A 21,846-nucleotide genomic window follows, 5' to 3' on the forward strand; every position below is an offset into this window, starting at 1 on the left:
TGAGCACAGGAACACCGAACGCAGAGCCGGGACCCCTCCTTGGGAACAGGACGTAGGGCTGGGACTCTTCTTTGACACAGACACTAAACACAGGGACACAAAGAGACAGTTGCAAACTCAACGATAGATAGTTCCTTATCTTGGCGTGGCAAGGCTCTGGTCTCACTCTGGCGGTTGACCTTGATGGCGATACAGGCGAGGACGCAAGCGAAGATAACAAATGAAGATTACAGATGAAGGTTAGTGCCGAAGTAACTGCCAGGGATTCAGAAGGAAGGGGGAGAGGGAGCGAAAGAAAGAGAAAACAGTCCAGCCCCAATCTCTGGTTTGCAGAGTATTTATCTGCCAGCCCGAAACGAGAATCAACGGAACCGGGGAAAACCAGAAAACCTGGACTAAGGATCAATGGACTGCACCGTGAACCGGAGTGCAGAGTTCACGGACCAGACCATGACACAGTGGTTGGGAAGATGTTAGTCAATTGTTAAGGATGAGGTGATAGAGTACTTGGAGACACAGGACAAAGTCAGTATGGTTTCCTGAAGAGGAAATCTTGCCTGATAAACCTGTTGGAATTCTTTGAGGAGATTACACCTAAGATAGGTAAAGGGGATACAGCAGATGTTGTATATCTGGACTTTCAAAAGACCTTTGACAAGGTGCCATATATGAGGCTGCTTACCAAATTAAGAACCCATGGTATTACAGGAAAGTCATGGTTAGAGAATTGGCTGATAGGTAGGAGGCAGTGAGTGGGAATAAAAGGATCCTTTTCTGGTTGGCTACCAGTGACTAGTGGTGTTCTGCAGGGGTCAGTGTTGGGACCACTTCTTTTTATGCTGTATATCAATGATTTAGATGATGGAATAGATGGTTTTATTGCCAAGTTTGCAGATGATACGAAGATTGGTGGAGGCGCATGTAGTGTTGAGGAAACAGGTAGGATGCAGAAGGACTTAGATAGATCAGGAGAAAGTGACAAATGAAACATAATGTTGGAAAATGCATGGTAATGCACTTTGGTAATAGAAATAAATTTGCAAACTATGTTCTAAACAGGGAGAAAATCCAGGATTCTGAGATGCAGAGGGACTTGGGATCCTTGTGCAGAACACCCTGAAGGTTAACTTGCAGATTGAGTCGGTGCTGAGGAAGGCAAATGCCATGTTAGCATTCATTTCAAGAGGTCTAGAATACAAGAGCAGGGAGGTGATGCTGAGGCTTTATAAGGCACTAGTGAGGCCTCACCTTGAGGTATTGTGAACAGTTTTGGGCCCCTCATCTTAGAAAAGATGTGCTGGCATTGGAGATGGTCCAGAGGAGGCTCACAAGGACGATTTCAGCAATGAAAGTGTTGTCATACGAGGAACATTTGATGGCTCTGGGTCTGTGCTCACAGGAACTTAGAAGGATGAGAGGGGATCTCATTGAAACCTTTCAAATGTTGAAAGGCCTAGACAGAGTAGATGTGGAAAGGATGTTTCCCAGGATGCAGAGAAATTTCTTTAGCCAATGGGTAGTGAATTTGTGGAATTTGTTGCTTCATGAAAGCTGGTCTTTGGGTGTATTTAAGGCAGAGATTGATAGGTTCTCGATTGGACATGGCATCAAGGGTTATGGGGAGAAGGCCGGGAACTGGGGTTGAGGAGGAGTTAGGAAAAAAGGATCAGTCATGATTGAATGGCAGAGCAGAATCGATGGGCCAGATGGCCTAATTCTGCTCCTATGTCTTATGGTCTTATCCAGAGCAGGAGAGTCCGGAACTAGAGGTATAAGGTGGGGGGAATGAAACTGATTGAGATCTGAGGGGCAGACTTTTCACACAGGGTTGACGGGAATCTATAATGAGCTGCTTGGAGGGGGGGGGGGGCACAATTAAAATGGTTAAAAGACATCTGGACCAGCATGTGGATAGAAAAGATTCAAAAGGCAACTGGGATTAGTGTAAATAGGCATCATGGTATGTACAAGATGGGCCAAAAGGCCTGTTTCTGTGCTGCACCATGCTATGAGTCTACAATCTACTCATTAGCTCACATTACTAAAATCCAAGCCAGTTAGTAAATGTTATGGGTTGATTGCTGAAGGGGTTCCAGTGTGTGGGGTTCATCCGCTATTACAATTTACAGTCTTTCAGAAAGTTGGTGAGGTTCCTTCGCTGACATTTCTTCTTCCACCCATACCTGCAAAATTCAGAGGTGTGGTTCAGGAACATAACATGCCATTGGGTTAGAATATAGAACAGTTACAGCACAGTACAGACCCCTCCACCCATGATGCTGTCCTGACATTTTAACCTACTTTGAGATCAAACTTCACTCTCAGATTTCTGAATGGACAATGAATCCACATACACTATCTCACTATTTTTCTTCTTGCTATCTTTTTGTATGACTCATTTACTTTAATTTTTATATATATCTTTTGCAGATTTATAGATTTAAAAATTATTATGTAATAAAATTGTAATGTACTGTACTGTTGTGCGAATCAACAAATTTCACAGCATATCAGGGCAGAAGCTACATAGCATCCATGCCAGGTCCTCCAGACTTGGGATCTCCGAAGGCCTTTGAAAAGGTGCTGAACATGAGGCTACTTAACAAGGTACTAGCCCATGGTATTACAGTAAAGATTTTAACCTGGATAAAGCAGTGGCTGATTGGCAGGAGGCAAAGTGGGAATAAAGGGAGCCTTTTCAGACTGACTGCTGGTGACTAGTGGTGTTCCATAGGGGTCTGTGTTGGGATCGATTTTTTTTACATTATAATGTAACAATGAAGCATTCTACAATTCCTAGTACAGGGATGCGTCGTTCCCTGAGGCTACATCCACACTACACCGGATAAATCTGTAACCGAAGCTTTTTCTCTTCATTTTTACCCTCCGTCCACACTAAAATGGTGTTTTTGTCCCCCGAAACCGGAGCTTTCAGAGACGCTCTCCAGCGTGTGTAATTTTGAAAATGCCACTTGGGCAGATCAATGTGGATGGGGTAACTGGAGAAATCTGAAAATGCTGTCAGACGGCAGCGCGCCATTTCATTGTTTTCTTGAATGCAACCTAACAATTTCAGAGCAGACGGCAACGAGACTGAAGCCAGAAGAGTTAGAAATGTACTCACCAAATACTTTGACCCATAACTTACTGATTAAATAAGTATACTCACTTTGCCCCGTTTTCTGTCCTTGCTCGTATGAAGGTGGTTTACCTATTTATGTAAGTACTTTTCTGAAAATAGATGTGTAACAGCCTAATGTAATATTGTATGGAAATACAAGATAACACTGATGCAGACATGTTTTATACATTTAACAAGATGCTTTATTAATGCAACAAAGTTAGTCTGTTTTTCAGTGTTCGTTGTCAGCCAGGTCAATCTGTCTGTGAACTCCCTGTCGGTTGCCTCTGTACACTCCAGTATTTGTTTTTTTTACTTTTAAGTCCTCTTGCGCGAGAGTCAACAGCTGTCCATTGTTTAAGTTTTTCTAGTCTGTAACTGAACAAACACGAACCGTCTTTCATGGCGAGATTCAACACCAAACATGTTGCTTGTTTTCGGTAGATGTGCCCTGCACATACGCAGTAGGAGGAGATTCGCCGAAATATCCATTTCAGTGTGGACAGGGATATTTTTAAAAACACATAGTGTGGACGCCTGTTGTTTTAACGCAAAACCGGCGTTTTCAAAATTATCTGGTCCAATGTGGACGTAGCCTGAGTTTGATTCGCAAGATCTACTGATTGCCCATTCACATCCTGTTCAAACACAGCTCCAGGCAACGAGGTCTGACTTACCAAACGTTCATTCCTTGGGGCAGAACCACTTTCTTTACACATTCAATGTCATCGGCAATATTATCGTTGATAAAATCTGTACAAGAAATACAAAATAGTGCTGATGTTGGTATGTTAAAGTTACTGTGGTGATTTCTGTAGATATGGTATGTACTTAGATTGTGGTTTGGCTCCAGGAATCCTGAAGAGCATGGAATATCCATTCGTCCGTCCATCTATGTATGCATTCATGTATGTATCTATCTATCTTGGACAAACTTTGGCAGTTTTCTCTGGAGCAGTGGAGGCTGAGGGAAGATCTGAAAGAGGTTTATAAGATTATGAGAAGCATAGCTCGAGTAGACAGACAGTATCTTTTACCTAGGGTTGAAATGTCTAATACCAAAGGGCATGTATTGAAGGTGAGAGGGGGTAATTTCAAAGGAGATGTGAGGGGCAAATTTCTTACACAGTGTGTAGTGGGTGCCTGGTATGTGCTGCCTGGGGTGGTGGTAGAGACAGATACATTAGGGACTTTTAAGAGACGTTTAGATAGGCACATGAATGTGAGAAAATGGAAGGATATGGACATGGTGTAGGTGAAGGGGATTAGTTAGGTTTCTTGTTAGATAACTAATTATATCAACACAACACTGTGGGTCAAAGGGTCTGTTCTGTACTGTTCTATGTTCTCTCTCTCTCTCTCTCTATCTATTGATACAGACCTCTGGCCCAATGAGCCCACGACACCCAATTACACCCTTATGATCAATTACCTTCGAACACATACATCTTTGGAGCGTGGGAGGAAACCGGAGCTCCGGGAGGAAACGCATGTGGGGCAGAGGGAGAAAGTACAAACTCCTCATAGACAGTGGCGGGAATTGAACCCAGGTCACTGGCACTCTAAAAGTGTTGCAATAACCACTGCACCACTGTGGGTGGCACTGGGGATTTTGGTTTATTCTAACCTTTCACAGCAGTGCATTCTTAAGATTGTTGATAAATAATGCACATTAGAGTTGTAATCAAAGATCCCCACCAAATCCTCTCCTCGCATTCTCAATCGGGCAGGAGGCATAGAAACTTGAAGCCCCTCACCACCAGGTTCAGGAACTGCTACTCTCCTTCTCCCATTAGGTTCTTGAACCAACCTGCACAGCCCTAAAGCTACGATACCTCAGTAATGGAACACCACAGACTACCCCTTGAACTACCAAGGGCTACTGTGTGTTTTTACTAATATCTTGTTTTACACAGTCTTTTTCTTTGCTGCCTTGTACTGTTGTCGTTGAGTGACATTGAGTCATTGTTGACTCATGGTGACCCTTTGTATAGTGTAGTTGTCCAGCGAGTTTTCATGGCAAGATATGGAAGCAGATTGCCAGTCCTTTCTTCCACGCAGATACTGCTGCTGCCCAGCTGGGTTTAAATTCAGGACCATCCACCTCGAAGTCCAGTGCTCATGCCGCTACACCACCAGCTGGCTGCTGTCTTTTATAACTATGCATAATTTAAGTTCTGTATGCTGTCTGAGAGTGTCCAGGGAGGGGTAGAACCTCTGGTGAGGGGCTTGTCTAGGGCAGTTCACTCTCATTTGGTCCCCATCGGACACTCAGCTCCCACCTGTGGCTGCAAGTAGCTGTCTGCATGTGACAGCGGCCACGTCCCAGTACACCGCTTCAACAGGCGGGGCTAAACCAGGGGAGGGTAGCTGGCAGCCTCACACCCTGTGAAGTGGGGTCATACCTGTCCCAGAATGTGGAATCAGTCTGCCATGAGATCCAATGACCAGGAAGGCGGTTCTGCAACGCTCCGTGGAGGCACAGAAGATGTTATGGTCAACCACTGCAATCAAGGACAAGCCCAGTTTGCGACACTTGCTCATACCACTGGGCCCAAACATCTGAGGTCGAGAGAGTGGAACTGTCGCAAGGCAATAACTTTTCCACTTTAAAAAACACTTTCCCACACAGGTTTCCTGTCATCGTCGCATACCAACATGTCTGAATCATTTTCACTGTACTTGTATGCATGACAATAAATTTCATTTGACTTGACTTGAGTAATTGTACCCACCTCTACAGCTACCTCTGGCAGCTTGTTCCATATAACCAACACTTCCTGTGTCATGAAGTTGCCCCTCAGGTCCCCTTTCACTCTGAACCTATGCCCTTAGTTATGGAATCAGGCGGGAGGTACAGGAGCCTCAGGTCCCACACCACAGGTTTAGAAATAGTTATTACTCCTCAACCATCAGGCTCCTAATCTGGTGTGGATAACTCACCTCTACACTGAACTGATTCCACAACTTATATCCTCACTTTCAAGGGATCTACAACTCATGTTCTCAGATTTTTAACACCATAAGACATAGGAGCAGAATTAGGCCATTTGGCCCATCGAGTCTGCTCCCCTATTTCATCAGGGCTGATCCATTTTTCCTCTCAGCCCCAATCTCCTGCCTTTTCCCCGTACCCCTTCATGCCCTGACTATTCAAGAATCTATAAACCTCTGCCCAGTGACTTGGTCTCTCAGTCGTCCATGCAACGAGTACTTAATTAATTTTTATTTGAGCAGCTTGTCACATGGGTAATTTGTCAGTCTTTGTGTGTGGCTTTCATTGATGCTGTTGTGCTTCTTTATTTTCCACGAAAGCCTGCAAGGAAATGAACCTCAGGGTTGTGTTTGCTGGTGTATCTGTACTTTGATAGTAAATTTACTTTGACTTTGAATCAACATGGGGAAAATTCAGGCAATCACCACAGTGAAGAGTTTCTACAAGAATCGTCTCTCTTACTCAGGCACATCTTCCCACACTTATTCTTTGAATTCCTGGAGCGCCCCCTGCTCTGCGTGCGGCCGTCATTGCACCAGCCCTGGCTGCTGATCTGGAAGAGCCCGTAGTCCGAGGATGTGGTCTTCCCATCTCTCTGGTTGTGTCCGACCACTCTGGTGTTGTAGCTGCTCTCGTGCTCGACCAGGCAAACCCCTGAACAGAGGTAAAAACCCAAGACATTGTTTCATTATTCCTGGACCTCTCTACCCCAGGAACTCCTTGCATACATAGCCCCATCGTTACTCTGTGTTCAGTCTGGCTCTGCCTTGTATACGCAGAACATACACCAAATGGCCACTTTTATTATGTACAGGAGAGGAACCCAATGTGGCTTTAGAATCGTTGTCATTGAGACGTACAGCACAGAAACAGGCCCTTCAGCCCATCTAGTCCAGACTCCCATCGACCTGCACCAGGACATAGTCCCCCATACCCCATCATCCATCTATCGATCCAAACTTCACTTAAATGTTGAAATTGAGCTCCCGTGTGTCACTTGTGCTGACAGCTCATTCCACACTCTCACAACCCTCTGAGTGAAGTAGTTTCCCTTCATGTTCCCCTTAAACTTTTGACCTTTCACCCTTAACCCATGACCTCTAGTTCTAGTCCCACTCAACCTCAGTGGAAAAGCCTGCTTGCATTTACCCTGACTATACTCCTTCTAATTTTCAGAATCAGAATCACAGTATATCTCTATCAAATCTCCTGTCAATCTTCTATGTTCTAAGGAATAAAGTCCTACCCTGTTTAATCTTTCCTCATAATTCTGCTGCTGTAGCCTACATCTGCCCCTGATGCAATATATTTTTTTGATATGCCAAGGACGTGGGCTAGTGGGCGGATTCGAGGTCAAAGTGGGAGGAGCCAAAAGAGAAATTATTTAGAGTGAGGACAAGTTCTGCTAGATGGTGGAGGGGAACTGGTTGGGCCTGGTGTCTAGAAAGAAATAGAGAGCTTTGAGGCCTTCCTGGTGGGGGATGGAGGTGTATAGGGGCTGGACATCCATAGTGACAATGAGATGATGGGGGTCAGGGAACTTGAACTCCTTCAAAAGACCAAGAGCGTGTGAGGTGTCATGGATGTAGGTAGGAATGGACCGAACTGAGGGGGTGGGGGGATTGAGGTATGCCGATATGAGTTCAGTGGGACAGGTACAAGCTGAAACAATGGGTCTGCTTGGACAAGTGGGTTTGTGGATCTTGGGTAGTGGGTAGAAACGGGAGGTGTGGGGTAAGGGAACTCCAAGGTTGGTGGTGGTGGATGGGAGATCCCCAGAGCTAATAAATTCAGTGATGGTGTGGGAGACAATGGCCTGGTGCTCCTCGTGTTCGAGGGGTGAGTAAAAGGAGGTGACTGAGAGTTGGCACTAGGCCTCAGTAATCCAGACTACCGCAGCATCTCACTTATCTGCAGGTTTGATGGTGAGGTTAGGATTGGTACAGGGAGAGTGGAGAGCAGTGCGTTCGGAAGGAGTGAGGTTGGAATTAGAGGGAGGAGTGTTGAAGTCAAGACGATTGATGTCCTGTTGGCAGTTGGCAATGAAAAGGTCCAGAGCAGGGGTGGGGGGCGGGAGAAGTTGGGGATATGTTCGTGCCCGGGTAAATATTAAGAAGGAACACATGCTGCCCACGGTGACCATAGAGGTGTTCTGGGACCATTGGGCTCCATGGTGGCTTAGCGCTATCATTGACAGAGATGGAAACATTTTAGTTTAGTGTCACTTGTTTAGCAGTAGTGTAGTAATTGTGTTAGTCATTGGTTTATACATATTGTAGCACTGAGTTTGGAATAAAGATATTTTATATAAATGAAGAAGAAAAGGTCCAAAGGAAGCAGAAGACCAGGGCAGGGTGTCCAGAAAGAGGGGAAGGATTGAAGACAGAAGGAGGGCTCATCAGTGCAGGGTAGAGAGTCTCTGCCAAAGAAAGAGGCTTGGAGATGAGGCAGTGGAAGAAGAGCTTAGTCTTGGCAAGTGCGTAACTCTGAGGTGTGGGTGCAGGGGGACAAAGATGAGGCCCACAGTGAGGACAGAATGTTCTGCCTCAGAGAGTGGAAGGTAGGAGGGAATGATTGACAAAGGTGAGGCCCGTACTGAGGACAGAATGTTCTGCCTCAGAGAGGGGAAGGTCGGAGGGAATGAGTGACAAAGGTGAGGCCCGTACTGAGGACAGAATGTTCTGCCTCAGAGAGGGGAAGGTCGGAGGGAATGAGTGACAAAGGTGAGGCCCGTACTGACAGAATGTTCTGCCTCAGAGAGGGGAAGGTCGGAGGGAATGAGTGACAAAGGTGAGGCCCGTACTGAGGACAGAATGTTCTGCCTCAGAGAGGGGAAGGTTGGAGGGAATGAGTGACAAAGGTGAGGCCCGTACTGACAGAATGTTCTGCCTCAGAGAAGGGAAGGTCGGAGGGAATGAGTGACAAAGGTGAGGCCCGTACTGTCAGAATGTTCTGCCTCAGAGAGGGGAAGGTCGGAGGGAATGAGTGACAAAGGTGAGGCCCGTACTGTCAGAATGTTCTGCCTCAGAGAGGGGAAGGTCGGAGGGAATGAGTGACAAAGGTGAGGCCCGTACTGACAGAATGTTCTGCCTCAGAGAGGGGAAGGTCGGAGGGAATGATTGACAAAGGTGAGGCCCGTAATGAGGACAGAATGTTCTGCCTCAGAGAGGGGAAGGTCGGAGGGAATGAGTGACAAAGGTGAGGCCCGTACTGACAGAATGTTCTGCCTCAGAGAGGGGAAGGTCGGAGGGAATGAGTGACAAAGGTGAGGCCCGTACTGACAGAATGTTCTGCCTCAGAGAGGGGAAGGTCGGAGGGAATGAGTGACAAAGGTGAGGCCCGTACTGAGGACAGAATGTTCTGCCTCAGAGAGGGGAAGGTCGGAGGGAATGAGTGACAAAGGTGAGGCCCGTACTGACAGAATGTTCTGCCTCAGAGAGGGGAAGGTCGGAGGGAATGATTGACAAAGGTGAGGCCCGTACTGACAGAATGTTCTGCCTCAGAGAGGGGAAGGTCGGAGGGAATGAGTGACAAAGGTGAGGCCCGTACTGACAGAATGTTCTGCCTCAGAGAGGGGAAGGTCGGAGGGAATGATTGACAAAGGTAAGGCCCGTACTGAGGACAGAATGTTCTGCCTCAGAGAGGGGAAGGTCGGAGGGAATGAGTGACAAAGGTGAGGCCCGTACTGACAGAATGTTCTGCCTCAGAGAGGGGAAGGTCGGAGGGAATGATTGACAAAGGTAAGGCCCGTACTGAGGACAGAATGTTCTGCCTCAGAGAGGGGAAGGTGGGAGGGAATGAGTGACAAAGGTGAGGCCCGTACTGACAGAATGTTCTGCCTCAGAGAGGGGAAGGTCGGAGGGAATGAGTGACAAAGGTGAGGCCCGTACTGACAGAATGTTCTGCCTCAGAGAGGGGAAGGTCGGAGGGAATGAGTGACAAAGGTGAGGCCCGTACTGACAGAATGTTCTGCCTCAGAGAGGGGAAGGTCGGAGGGAATGAGTGACAAAGGTGAGGCCCGTACTGACAGAATGTTCTGCCTCAGAGAGGGGAAGGTGGGAGGGAATGAGTGACAAAGGTGAGGTCCGTACTGACAGAATGTTCTGCCTCAGAGAGGGGAAGGTCGGAGGGAATGATTGACAAAGGTGAGGCCCGTACTGACAGAATGTTCTGCCTCAGAGAGGGGAAGGTCGGAGGGAATGAGTGACAAAGGTGAGGCCCGTACTGACAGAATGTTCTGCCTCAGAGAGGGGAAGGTGGGAGGGAATGAGTGACAAAGGTGAGGCCCGTACTGACAGAATGTTCTGCCTCAGAGAGGGGAAGGTCGGAGGGAATAAGTGACAAAGGTGAGGCCCGTACTGACAGAATGTTCTGCCTCAGAGAGGGGAAGGTCGGAGGGAATGATTGACAAAGGTGAGGCCTGTACTGACAGAATGTTCTGCCTCAGAGAGGGGAAGGTCGGAGGGAATGATTGACAAAGGTAAGGCCCGTACTGAGGACAGAATGTTCTGCCTCAGAGAGGGGAAGGTCGGAGGGAATGAGTGACAAAGGTGAGGCCCGTACTGACAGAATGTTCTGCCTCAGAGAGGGGAAGGTCGGAGGGAATGAGTGACAAAGGTGAGGCCCGTACTGAGGACAGAATGTTCTGCCTCAGAGAGGGGAAGGTCGGAGGGAATGAGTGACAAAGGTGAGGCCCGTACTGACAGAATGTTCTGCCTCAGAGAGGGGAAGGTCGGAGGGAATGATTGACAAAGGTGAGGCCCGTACTGACAGAATGTTCTGCCTCAGAGAGGGGAAGGTCGGAGGGAATGAGTGACAAAGGTGAGGCCCGTACTGACAGAATGTTCTGCCTCAGAGAGGGGAAGGTCGGAGGGAATGACTGACAAAGGTGAGGCCCGTACTGACAGAATGTTCTGCCTCAGAGAGGGGAAGGTTGGAGGGAATGATTGACAAAGGTGAGGCCCGTACTGACAGAATGTTCTGCCTCAGAGAGGGGAAGGTCGGAGGGAATGAGTGACAAAGGTGAGGCCCGTACTGAGGACAGAATGTTCTGCCTCAGAGAGGGGAAGGTCGGAGGGAATGAGTGACAAAGGTGAGGCCCGTACTGACAGAATGTTCTGCCTCAGAGAGGGGAAGGTCGGAGGGAATGAGTGACAAAGGTGAGGCCCGTACTGAGGACAGAATGTTCTGCCTCAGAGAGGGGAAGGTCGGAGGGAATGAGTGACAAAGGTGAGGCCCGTACTGACAGAATGTTCTGCCTCAGAGAGGGGAAGGTCGGAGGGAATGAGTGACAAAGGTGAGGCCCGTACTGAGGACAGAATGTTCTGCCTCAGAGAGGGGAAGGTCGGAGGGAATGATTGACAAAGGTGAGGCCCGTACTGACAGAATGTTCTGCCTCAGAGAGGGGAAGGTCGGAGGGAATGATTGACAAAGGTGAGGCCCGTACTGACAGAATGTTTTGCCTCAGAGAGGGGAAGGTCGGAGGGAATGATTGACAAAGGTGAGGCCCGTACTGACAGAATGTTCTGCCTCAGAGAGGGGAAGGTCGGAGGGAATGAGTGACAAAGGTGAGGCCCGTACTGATAGAATGTTCTGCCTCAGAGAGTGGAAGGTCGGAGGGAATGATTGACAAAGGTGAGGCCCGTACTGACAGAATGTTCTGCCTCAGAGAGGGGAAGGTCAGAGGGAATGAGTGACAAAGGTGAGGCCCGTACTGACAGAATGTTCTGCCTCAGAGAGGGGAAGGTTGGAGGGAATGATTGACAAAGGTGAGGCCCGTACTGACAGAATGTTCTGCCTCAGAGAGGGTAAGGTCGGAGGGAATGGCAGTGGAACCTGAGAAAGACGGGATTATAGAGTGGTGGTGGGGGAAGGGGAGACGGAGGTTCCAGCGGCAGTGCATGAAGACTCAGATTGGAGGTCATGGCTAGAGTCAGAATTGGAGGCTGTGCAATTGGCACTTTAAAGATGTTTGAGGTCATTGAAACCCGCCTTGAGGTGGTAGAGTCTGGGTTTTGAATCTGCTCGAGATAGTTGGAGCCATTGATGATCACGATCTGGAGAAATCCAAGCCTGTCGTCATTGGAGATAGCAGGTTCTGTGATCTGTAGATGGGCAATCTTTCGTTCCTTGCAGGACGTGAGAAAATCAAGGAACCAGTGAATGAAAATGTGGATCCGGAGGATAAAGTAGCATACAGGTCCATTAGAGGCGGCAGAGAGAGAACCCCAGAGTTGTGGAAGTGACTGGGATCGGGTCACCAGGTACCTTTTCATGACTGAAAGCATGCTGTGTAGAGTGCAGTGGGAGAAGCAGTCAACTGAATGAGAGTACCTGGGGTCCTCAGAGGGTCCAAGTTGAGAAGCTTGAATACGGATCTGGAAGCCATGTGGTACAAGCTGGAGGCGAAGGCACGTTCCCAGGGAAGATACATGGCTGTAGTGAAATGCTGTATGCTATTTTGTCGCAGCAGTACAGCATCAATGTGCCAAAAGCTTTCTTTACCACCCTATCGACCTGTGAAACTACTTTCAAGGAATTAGGGACCTGTATTCCCAGATCCCCTTGCTCTACCTCGTTCCCCAGTGCCTACCTTGACTGGTCCTCCCAAAGTGCAACAGCTCACCCTTGTCTGCATTAAATTCCACCTGTAATTTTTCAGGCCATTTTTCCAGCTGGTCCAGATCCCTCTGCAAGCTACGATAGCCTTCCTCACTGTGCACTACGCCCCAATCTTGGTGTCATTCGCAAATTTGCTGATCCAGTTAACCACATTATCATCCAGACCATTGATATAGATGATAAACAGCAGAGGACCCAGCCCCGATCCCTGTGGCACTCCACTAGTTACAGGGCTCCAGTCAGAGAGGAACCCCGCTACTACCACTCTCTGGCTTCTCCCACAAAGCAAATGTCTAATCTAAATTACTACAATCCAATAAATCTTGAACATCGTCCTGACTTGGAAATAAATTATACTGTTGTCTGTATTAAATTCCATTTTTCCCACTGCAAGCTTTGGAATCCTTCTCCCTGTCTCCTACCATGTTACACAGAATGAATGAGACTCACAGTTTGCCAAGCTATAGCCACGATATCCCTCCAGTCCACTCTTGCGCAGGAGGCGAGCCAGTTCACATTTTTCAAAGATGTACGGGGCTGCTCCTGTGATCAAGGCACCGAGGAGAATCAAGACCCTCATCATTTCGGCTGCTGCCCAGATCCCAACTTCAGACTGGAAACTGAGTTTCTGCTCTGGGCTGCAGGGCCAGGAAGCCAGGACACTCCCGTCAGTTCCTGTTAAACACCTCCAAACCTTCTCCGGACTGTGTTCCTCGCTCATTAGGAACAAGAGATTTCCTGGAACGTTTGATTCTGTTTCTCCTTGTCCTGCTGTTTCTGGATTCAATGTTTCATTGTCAGGAACAGCGGAAGACCTTGGGCTGACAGAAGCTCAGATCTCTAACTCCCCCGACCAAGCCACTGCATCACTGCATGGTACAGAAACTGCACTGTGACAGACAGGAAGGCTCTACAACGGTTAGTCACAACTGCCCAGAACATTGCGGGCACCGGCCTACCTGCCATCAAGGCCATATATATACAGAACGGTGCTGGGAAAAGGTCAGTAACATCATGAAAGGTCCCACCTACCCTGTTCATGGACTGTTTATCCACTCCCATAAGAGCAGAATTAGGCCATTCAGCCCATCGTGTCTGTTCCACCATTCCATCATCACTGACCCCAGATCCCACTTGACCCCATGCACCTGCCTTTCCACCATATCCTTTGCTCCCTGGACCTGTGATATTCAGCAGCTGCTCATACGACCATCCACCACCTGCTCCCACGGCTTCACGTGACCCTGATCTGGGGTAAGCAGGTCCTAGCCCAAGGGTGACCTGCAGGCGAGTGGAGGGAAGGAGTGCCTTACACCTCCTTTGGTAGAGACGTGTCTCCACCCCACCACCAGTACCAAGATCCAAATTCTTTTTTCAATGGCTTCTATTGGGCTTCTTCAATTTGTGGCTGCCTGTAAGGGGATGAATCTCAAGGTTGTATAAAGTATGCATACTTTGGTAATAAATGTACTTTGTACTTTGAATACTAAGTAAAATTGGAATGAAAATCCAAGACCTGATATTTCGGAGTGTATTTATTTATTAACTTTCACAACATTATTATAAAGCAGCGAGATAATGCTGAAAATTAATTGCAGTGGGTTATATTATCAGATTCGTCCCATAGTACAACAATCATAATGTTACCAGCAATGGAAAGGCTTCTTGCTGCCTCAGTAAAGCAGTGGCATCATCGAAGACCCCACCCTCCCCGGAAATCCTCCCTTCTCCCCTCTCCCATCGGGCAGGATTTACAAAGGCCTGGAAGCACGTACCACCAGGCTCAGGACAGCGTCTACCCCAGTGTTACCGGACTCTGGAAAGGACCAGGCTGTGCTGATCGGCAACATTGCCATAAGCTGCAGTCTTCCGCAAAATGATCAATGTTTCTGCCGCGCCAGGCAACCCTGAAAATAACAGAGGGAGCTGTCAATGTGAGCAGGTTCGAATTCAGACCGTGAGACATCGGAGAAGAACCAGGCCATTCAGCACACTGCTCCACCGTTCTTAACCCTTTCAACCCCAGCTGTTGCATATTTCACTCTCGGTAATGTTCAGAACTTTGGTTTACAACTGAAAATAATTTTTCATTACGTCAGCAACGGACACCAAGTTAGTGATAAAAGTTGTGTTTACTGTCCCAAGCTTTCATCCCAGGGTGCAATGTAACTATGGACTTCACACATTGGATATCATTGGTGAGATCATCGTCCAAAAATTCTGGAAAAAACAAGTTAAGTATTATGTTAGAAGAACTGAGAATAAAACAGAAGGATTTTCTTCTGCAGTTGCTCTCTTATATAGCAGGATAAAGGTCTCTCAGTCCATAGAGCTTCATGACCTAGTCCTATTTGCCTGTGTTCCTCTAAAACAGGGGTCTGCTGATAGATTCCAGGGGGTCCGTGAACTTGGATGGGAAAAAAGTTTACATCTTTATTTTCATGAACCTCTAACTGAAAGTTAGCATTTCTGACAATTATCAATGTAAGCAACAAACCACAGTAGTATTAGTCACCAATAAAAATCACAGATATTTTCATATCACATTACAGTTGTTACAATTATCGCAAAATATTGTTAGCAGCAGCTCATCACTACTTCAAAATTACTGTAGTCATTAGAATTGCCACTAGATTGAATGTGATTAGTCTTCCTGTCTGCAGACACTGAGAACCAGCATGGACACAGTGCTTCTTTATATATTGCATGTAAACTGTGAAACCAGCCCTGGAGAGTCTAATCATTACCCCCACCAAAGGTGGCGGGGCACACAAACAATGCTGGAGCAATCGGGGCAGCATCTATGGAGGGAAATGATCGGTTGATGCTTCAGGCCGAGACCCTTCAACATCCTGTGCGTTGCTCTAGATCTCCAGCATCTCTTCAAAGTTCAAAGTAAATTTGCTCATAAAGAATGTGCTATTTGTCACCATATACTACCTTGTGATTCCTTTTCTTGCAGGCATTTCAGATATAAAGAAATGTAATAGAATTTATGAAAACTATAAAAACAAAGACTGACAAATAACCAATGTGCAACAGGAAGTAGATTACACAAATAAAAAATAAATAATAATCAACAAGGAGGAGATACAGGAGAACCATAAGGTTTTGTGCTCACTTTACACTTATGACTGTGTGGCTAAGCACAGCTCCAATGCCATATTTAAGATTGCTATTGACATCGCTGTCGTAAGCTGAATCAAAGGTGGAGATGAATCAGCATAATGGAGGGAGATTGAAAATCCGGCTGAATCGCGCCACAGCAATAACCACTCTTTCAATGTTGGCAAGACCAAGGAGCTGATTATTCTGGAGCCTTTCCTCACTGGGGGAATCAGAGGTGGAGAGAGTCAGCAACATTAAATTCCTTGATGTTATTATTTCAGGGAACCTGTCCTGGGCCCAACACGTAAGTGCAATTACGAAGCGCTTCTACTTCCTTAGAAGTTTGCAAAGATTCAACGTAACATCTAAAACACTGACAAAATTCTATCGATGGGTGGTTGAGAGTATATTGGGACTCCGCCTTCCGCTTATGGACATGTAAAACATAGTTTCTTTCTGTCCACCTTTAATCTCTCCCTTTTCCGACTTAAACTTTGAAATTTCAACTTTATTCAGTCGGATCTGCAGAGCAACAGTTATAATTATGTCTACCCTAGGAAGCACCAAAAGGAATCCGGACCCAGGCAATGGAAAGCCTAAAAAAGATGACGAGTTCTCGGAGGAACCCCCTTGGGTGAAGAGATTAGAGTCTCAAATCAGCTGTATCGGCACTGAAATAACCCAACTAAAAGAGAAATGTCTCCCTTTTGAGGAAAAAATTGACTCTCTGAGCCTCGATCTTAAAGAAGTTATTCGAAATGCAGCTGACCTTTCTTCTCGTTTGGAAAAGGCTCAACAACGAATCGTCGATCTGGAAGCTCAGTCACGTCGGAATAATATTCGAATTGTTGGATTAAAAGAGAAATCAGAATCTGCCGACACACTGGATTATTTTGCTAAAATGTTTCAGTCTTTATTTCCGGAGGTTTGTTCACAACCGCCGGAGACTGAAATGGCTCACAGAATCGGTGCTTTAAAACTTCTGGACTAAGGTAAAAACAGACATATTGTTGTGCGTTTTCTTCGTTTTAGAGACAAAGACCACATTATTAAGCTTGCAAGAAAACAAAGGTTGTTTCAATTTCAAAGTTTGGAGATTCGCTCTTTTGAAGATTTTCCACGTGAAATTGTTAAGAAACGTGCTGGATTCGCTCCAGTTATGCGTTTAGCTTACCAAAAAAAGCTTTATCCATCACTCCAATACCCAGCTAAATTAAGGCTTTTTGTCAAAAATTCTGGGGTTCGTAGTTTTGATGAGCCAGCCGAAGCACTGCGTTTTATTAACTCTCTGCCTGACGAGTCTGAAGCCTGAAGCTTGAATGATTTACAGACAGACAGACATACTTTATTGATCCCGAGGGAAATTGGGTTTCGTTACAGTCGCGCCAACCAAGAATAGTATAGACAATATAGCAATATAAAACCATAAATAATTAAATAATAATGAGTAAATTATGCCAAGTGGAAATAAGTCCAGGACCAGCCTATTGGCTCAGGGTGTCTGACACTCCGAGGGAGGAGTTGTAAAGTTTGATGGCCACAGGCAGGAATGACTTTCTGTGATGCTCAGTGTTGCATCTCGGTGGAATGAGTCTCTGGCTGAATGTACTCCTGTGCCTAACCAGTACATTACGGAGTGGATGGGAGACATTGTCCAAGACTTTGTGATATGGTGCAACTCAAACTACCTGCGTCTCAATATCACCAAGACCAAGGAGATGGTGGTGGACTTTAGGAGATCTAGGCCTCATATGGAGCCAGTGATCATTAATGGAGAATGTGTGGAGCAGGTTAAGACCTACAAGTATCTGGGAGTACAGTTAGACGAGAAGCTAGACTGGACTGCCAACACAGATGCCTTGTGCAGGAAGGCACAGAGTCGACTGTACTTCCTTAGAAGGTTGGCGTCATTCAATGTCTGTAGTGAGATGCTGAAGATGTTCTATAGGTCAGTTGTGGAGAGCGCCCTCTTCTTTGTGGTGGCGTGTTGGGGAGGAAGCATTAAGAAGAGGGACGCCTCACGTCTTAATAAGCTGGTAAGGAAGGCGGGCTCTGTCGTGGGCAAAGTGCTGGAGAGTTTAACATCGGTAGCTGAGCAGGCTACGGTCAATTATGGAAAACTCTGAACATCCTCTACATAGCACCATCCAGAGACAGAGAAGCAGTTTCAGCGACAGGTTACTATCGATGCAATGCTCCTCAGACAGGATGAAGAGGTCAATACTCCCCAATGCCATTAGGCTTTACAATTCAAACGCCAGGACTTAAGAACTTTTTAAAAGCTATTATTAATGCTTTTTGAGATGGTGATTTAGATGCATATCATATTTTTTACTGAGTTAAGTATTGTATGTAATTAGTTTTGCTACAACAAGTGTATGGGACATTGGAAAAAAAGTTGAATTTCCCCATGGGGATGAATAAAGTATCTATCTATCTATCTAAGATGGCATGCAACTTGGACAGCATCCTCTTTTCAGACACCACCGTCAGAGAGTCCAGTTCCACTCCCACAACATCGCTGGCTTTACGATAGAGTTTGTTGATTCTGTTGGTGTTTGTTACCCTCAGCCTGCTGCCCCAGCACACAACAGCAAATATGATAGCACTGGCCACCACAGACTCGTAGAACATCCTCAACATCATCCGACTGATGTTAAAGGACCTCAGTCTCCTCAGGAAATAGAGACGGCTCTGACCCTTCTTGTAGACAGCCTCAGTGTTCTTTGACCAGTCCAGTTTATTGTCAATTCGTATCCCCAGGTATTTGTAATCCTCCACCATGTCCACACTGACCCCTTGGATGTAAATAGGGGTCACCGGTGCCTTAGCCCTCCTCAGGTCCACCACCAGCTCCTTAGTCTTTTTCACATTAAGCTGCAGATGATTCTGCTCGCACCATGTGACAAAGTTTCCCACCGTAGCCCTGTACTCAGCCTCATCTCCCTTGCTGATGCATCCAACTATGGCAGAGTCATCAGAAAACTTCTGAAGATGGCAAGACTCTGTGCAGTAGTTGAAGTCCAAGGTGTAGATGTTGAAGAGAAAGGGAGACAGGACAGTCCCCTGTGGAGCCCCAGTGCTCCTGACCACTCTGTCTGACACACAGTGTTGCAAGCGCCCAACTGTTTGATTGTCTTGCGATGTAAGGAATGATGAAATTGGAAGATTTGATGGTTATAGAAAGTCTTTACCTTAAAATGTATTTTATCTCTGAAAAAGACTGGTTTGGATGGTTTTAACCTTAGAAGACATAGTGGGAGAACTGTTGAAAGACTAGATAATTTTGAACCATCTAGAATTTTTTTCTCTGTTTGTAGCATTTAAATGAACTAATTTTTTTTTCTGTTCTGTATGCTTTTATAAAGATATTTTTAAAGTAATTATCTGGATTTCCTTACGTTTTAAAGATAGATTGAATAATTTAAAGATGGCGATTGTTTACCTTTTGTGCAAATATTTCAAGAATTGTTTTGGATGTGTTTTTCTTCCCTTATCTAATATTATGAAGGTTACTCTCAAAATTGAAGGTCGTTTTTTTAACAAAATAAAACACTGTTCCTTCCAACTTAATTATATTGAGTTATATGTCAACTGTAACGAGTTTTATGTCTGGTAGAGGGAGGCAGAGATTACTTTTTTGTTTTTACTTTTTATTTAGGTAGCTGGAGTTTATATTCACTTTCTATGCTTTCTTTTGGGGTTGCGTCGATTGATATCGACTTATTTCCGGGCTTTGTAGTTTGGGTGGGTTTTTTTCTTTTTTCTTTTCCTATTTTTTATCCCCATTATGGAATTACGGAGCATACGCAAATTATTATTATTGTTTTTCATCTCCGCCATTTTCGACTACCTTATCCTGACATGCGTCTAACTACTCTTTTTAGATACGAAGTCTCATGATGATATCTAAACAGTTAAATGTTTTAAGTTGGAATATCCATGGTTGGAACCATCCTAGTAAGCACAAGAAAACATTTAAAACTATTAACCAATTCCAACCCTGATATAATCTTTGCACAAGAGACGCATATCAGGTTATGTGATAAAAATCAATTTTTTAAATCTTGGAAGGATCCTCAGTTTCATGCAAACTCTCAAAGTAAAATTAGAGGTGTTTCTATTTTTATTGATTCCAATATTCCTTTTAATCAGGAGGATATTATAGCCGATATTAATGGTAGATTTTTGATCGTTAAAGGAATAATTTATAATAGGAAAACAGTTTTGGTTAATATTTATGGACCAAATGTTGATGATCCCTCATTTTTAAAGCTTTCTTTGCTCTATTACCTGATTTAAATTAATATGTTATTAATGGGTGGTGATTTTAATACTTGTTTAAATGCTTTAATGGATAAGTCATCATCCAAACATCAACTTCCTAATCGTTCTACATCACTTATTAATTCTTTTTTAATTGATTATGGCTTAATTGAAATTTGGATGCATATACATCCTAGTGATAGAGAATACTCTTTTTTCTCACGTTCATAATAAATATTCCAGAATCGACTTTTTTATAGTCGACCCTCGACTTCTATTTAATGTTCAGAAATGTATGATGCAATTGTTATCTCTGATCATGCTCCTTTAAACCTAATATTTGAACTGAAAGATGTTGCTTCTACCAGACCATTTTAGCGTTTTCCAGAACATTTGTTACAAAATTCAGAATATGTTGAGTTTATTGAAACTCAGATAAAAGAGTATTTTTCTCTTTAATAATACAGGAAACGTCTCAAAGTTAGTAATCTGGGATACATTAAAAGCCTATTTACGTGGTCAGATTATTTCGTATATAGCTAAACTGAAGAAACAAACAAGAATGGAATTAGATAAAATCTCTAAATAAATTAAAGAATTAGATAACATCAGTGCAAACTCTCCAACTCTCTTGTTTTGTTTTAAAGAGTGGAATTACAATCACAATATAATTTATTATTAACTTATCCTATTGAAGGATATTTGCTTAATTTGAAAAGTCAGTTTTATATTTTTGGGGATAAAAATAATAAGCTCTTAGCTTCCCAATTAAGAGCAGCTAGAGCTAAAGGACAACTGTTAAAAATTTGTAAAAATAATGGAGATATAGCAAGTAACCATGAAGATATCAATAATATTTTTCAAGATTTTTATTCTGATCTTTATAGATCTCAATTTCCTGCAGATTCCTCCAAAATGAAGGCTTTTTTACATAAGATTAAATTTCCTCAAATTTCTGTTGAAGATCAACAGATGTGTGATGCTCCAATTACTGAGCATGAAATTCAGAAAGCTATGTTGTCAATGCAAACAGGTAAAGCTCCTGGACTTGATGGTTAATCGGTAGGAATTTACAAAAAATTTGAAAGATTACTTTCTCTGTATCTTTTGGAAATATTTCATGAATCCTTTGAGAAGGGTAGTTTACCTTCTTCCTTTTATGAAGCATCTATTACCATAATCCTTAAGAAAGATAAAGATCCTACTGAATGTTCATCATATAGACCTATTTCACTATTAAATGTGGATGCAAAAATTCTCTCTAAGATAATGGCTAACTGCTTGGAAAACAATTTTAACTAAAATCATCTCTATGGATCAAACAGGCTTTATTAAAGGCCGTTACTCTTTCTCCAATGTTCGGAGATTGATGAACATTATATATTCATCATTATCCAAGGAACCCCAATGTGTTATCTCTCTTGACGCAGAAAAGGCATTTGATAGAGTTGAGTGGTCATATTTGTTTAAAGTATTAGGAAAAAATTGGTTTTGGTAATAATTTCAATAGGTGGATTCAAATGATTTATAAGAATCCTATTGCCACGGTTATTACTAATAATTTCAGGTCCTTTTTTTTCACTTTCTCGTGGTACTAGACAGGGATGTCCATTAAGACCTTTATTATTTAATCTTGTATTGGAGCCTTTGGCAATAACACTACGTGAAGCTAAAAATATTCATAGTATTTCTATGAATGGAACCATGCATAAGATTTCTCTTTATGCAGATGATC

General features: G+C 44.5%; 2 protein-coding genes across 4 annotated transcripts in view; both read right to left on the bottom strand.

Annotated features, from left to right (window-relative positions):
* Positions 1-1,986: 1,986 nt before the first annotated feature.
* LOC140727267 (lysozyme C, milk isozyme-like) lies at positions 1,987-13,317 on the bottom strand. The gene is made up of 4 exons (XM_073044529.1): positions 13,188-13,317; positions 6,579-6,770; positions 3,799-3,874; positions 1,987-2,183 (listed from the first exon to the last, which is right to left on the bottom strand). Exons 1-4 carry the CDS (start codon positions 13,315-13,317, stop codon positions 2,117-2,119), a joined length of 465 nt encoding a protein of 154 aa, XP_072900630.1. The 3' UTR covers positions 1,987-2,116.
* Positions 13,318-14,259: 942 nt separating this feature from the next.
* The window catches only part of LOC140727462 (splicing regulator RBM11-like), a 55,614-nt gene continuing 48,027 nt past the window's right edge, over positions 14,260-21,846 (bottom strand). For 2 of the 3 annotated variants that reach the window (XR_012098866.1, XM_073044776.1), the window contains one exon: positions 14,260-14,644. Coding sequence is in view for 2 of the 3 variants with exons in the window: in XM_073044776.1 (XP_072900877.1) it covers positions 14,618-14,644 (27 nt within the window). In the remaining variant the exon portion in view is untranslated. Of the gene's footprint in view, positions 14,645-14,664; positions 14,958-21,846 lie in introns of those variants that run through there. The other variant, XM_073044775.1, reaches the window with a different exon arrangement.

Source organism: Hemitrygon akajei, chromosome 5, assembly GCF_048418815.1.
Source record: "Hemitrygon akajei chromosome 5, sHemAka1.3, whole genome shotgun sequence".
NCBI classification, from domain to species: Eukaryota; Metazoa; Chordata; class Chondrichthyes; order Myliobatiformes; family Dasyatidae; genus Hemitrygon; species Hemitrygon akajei.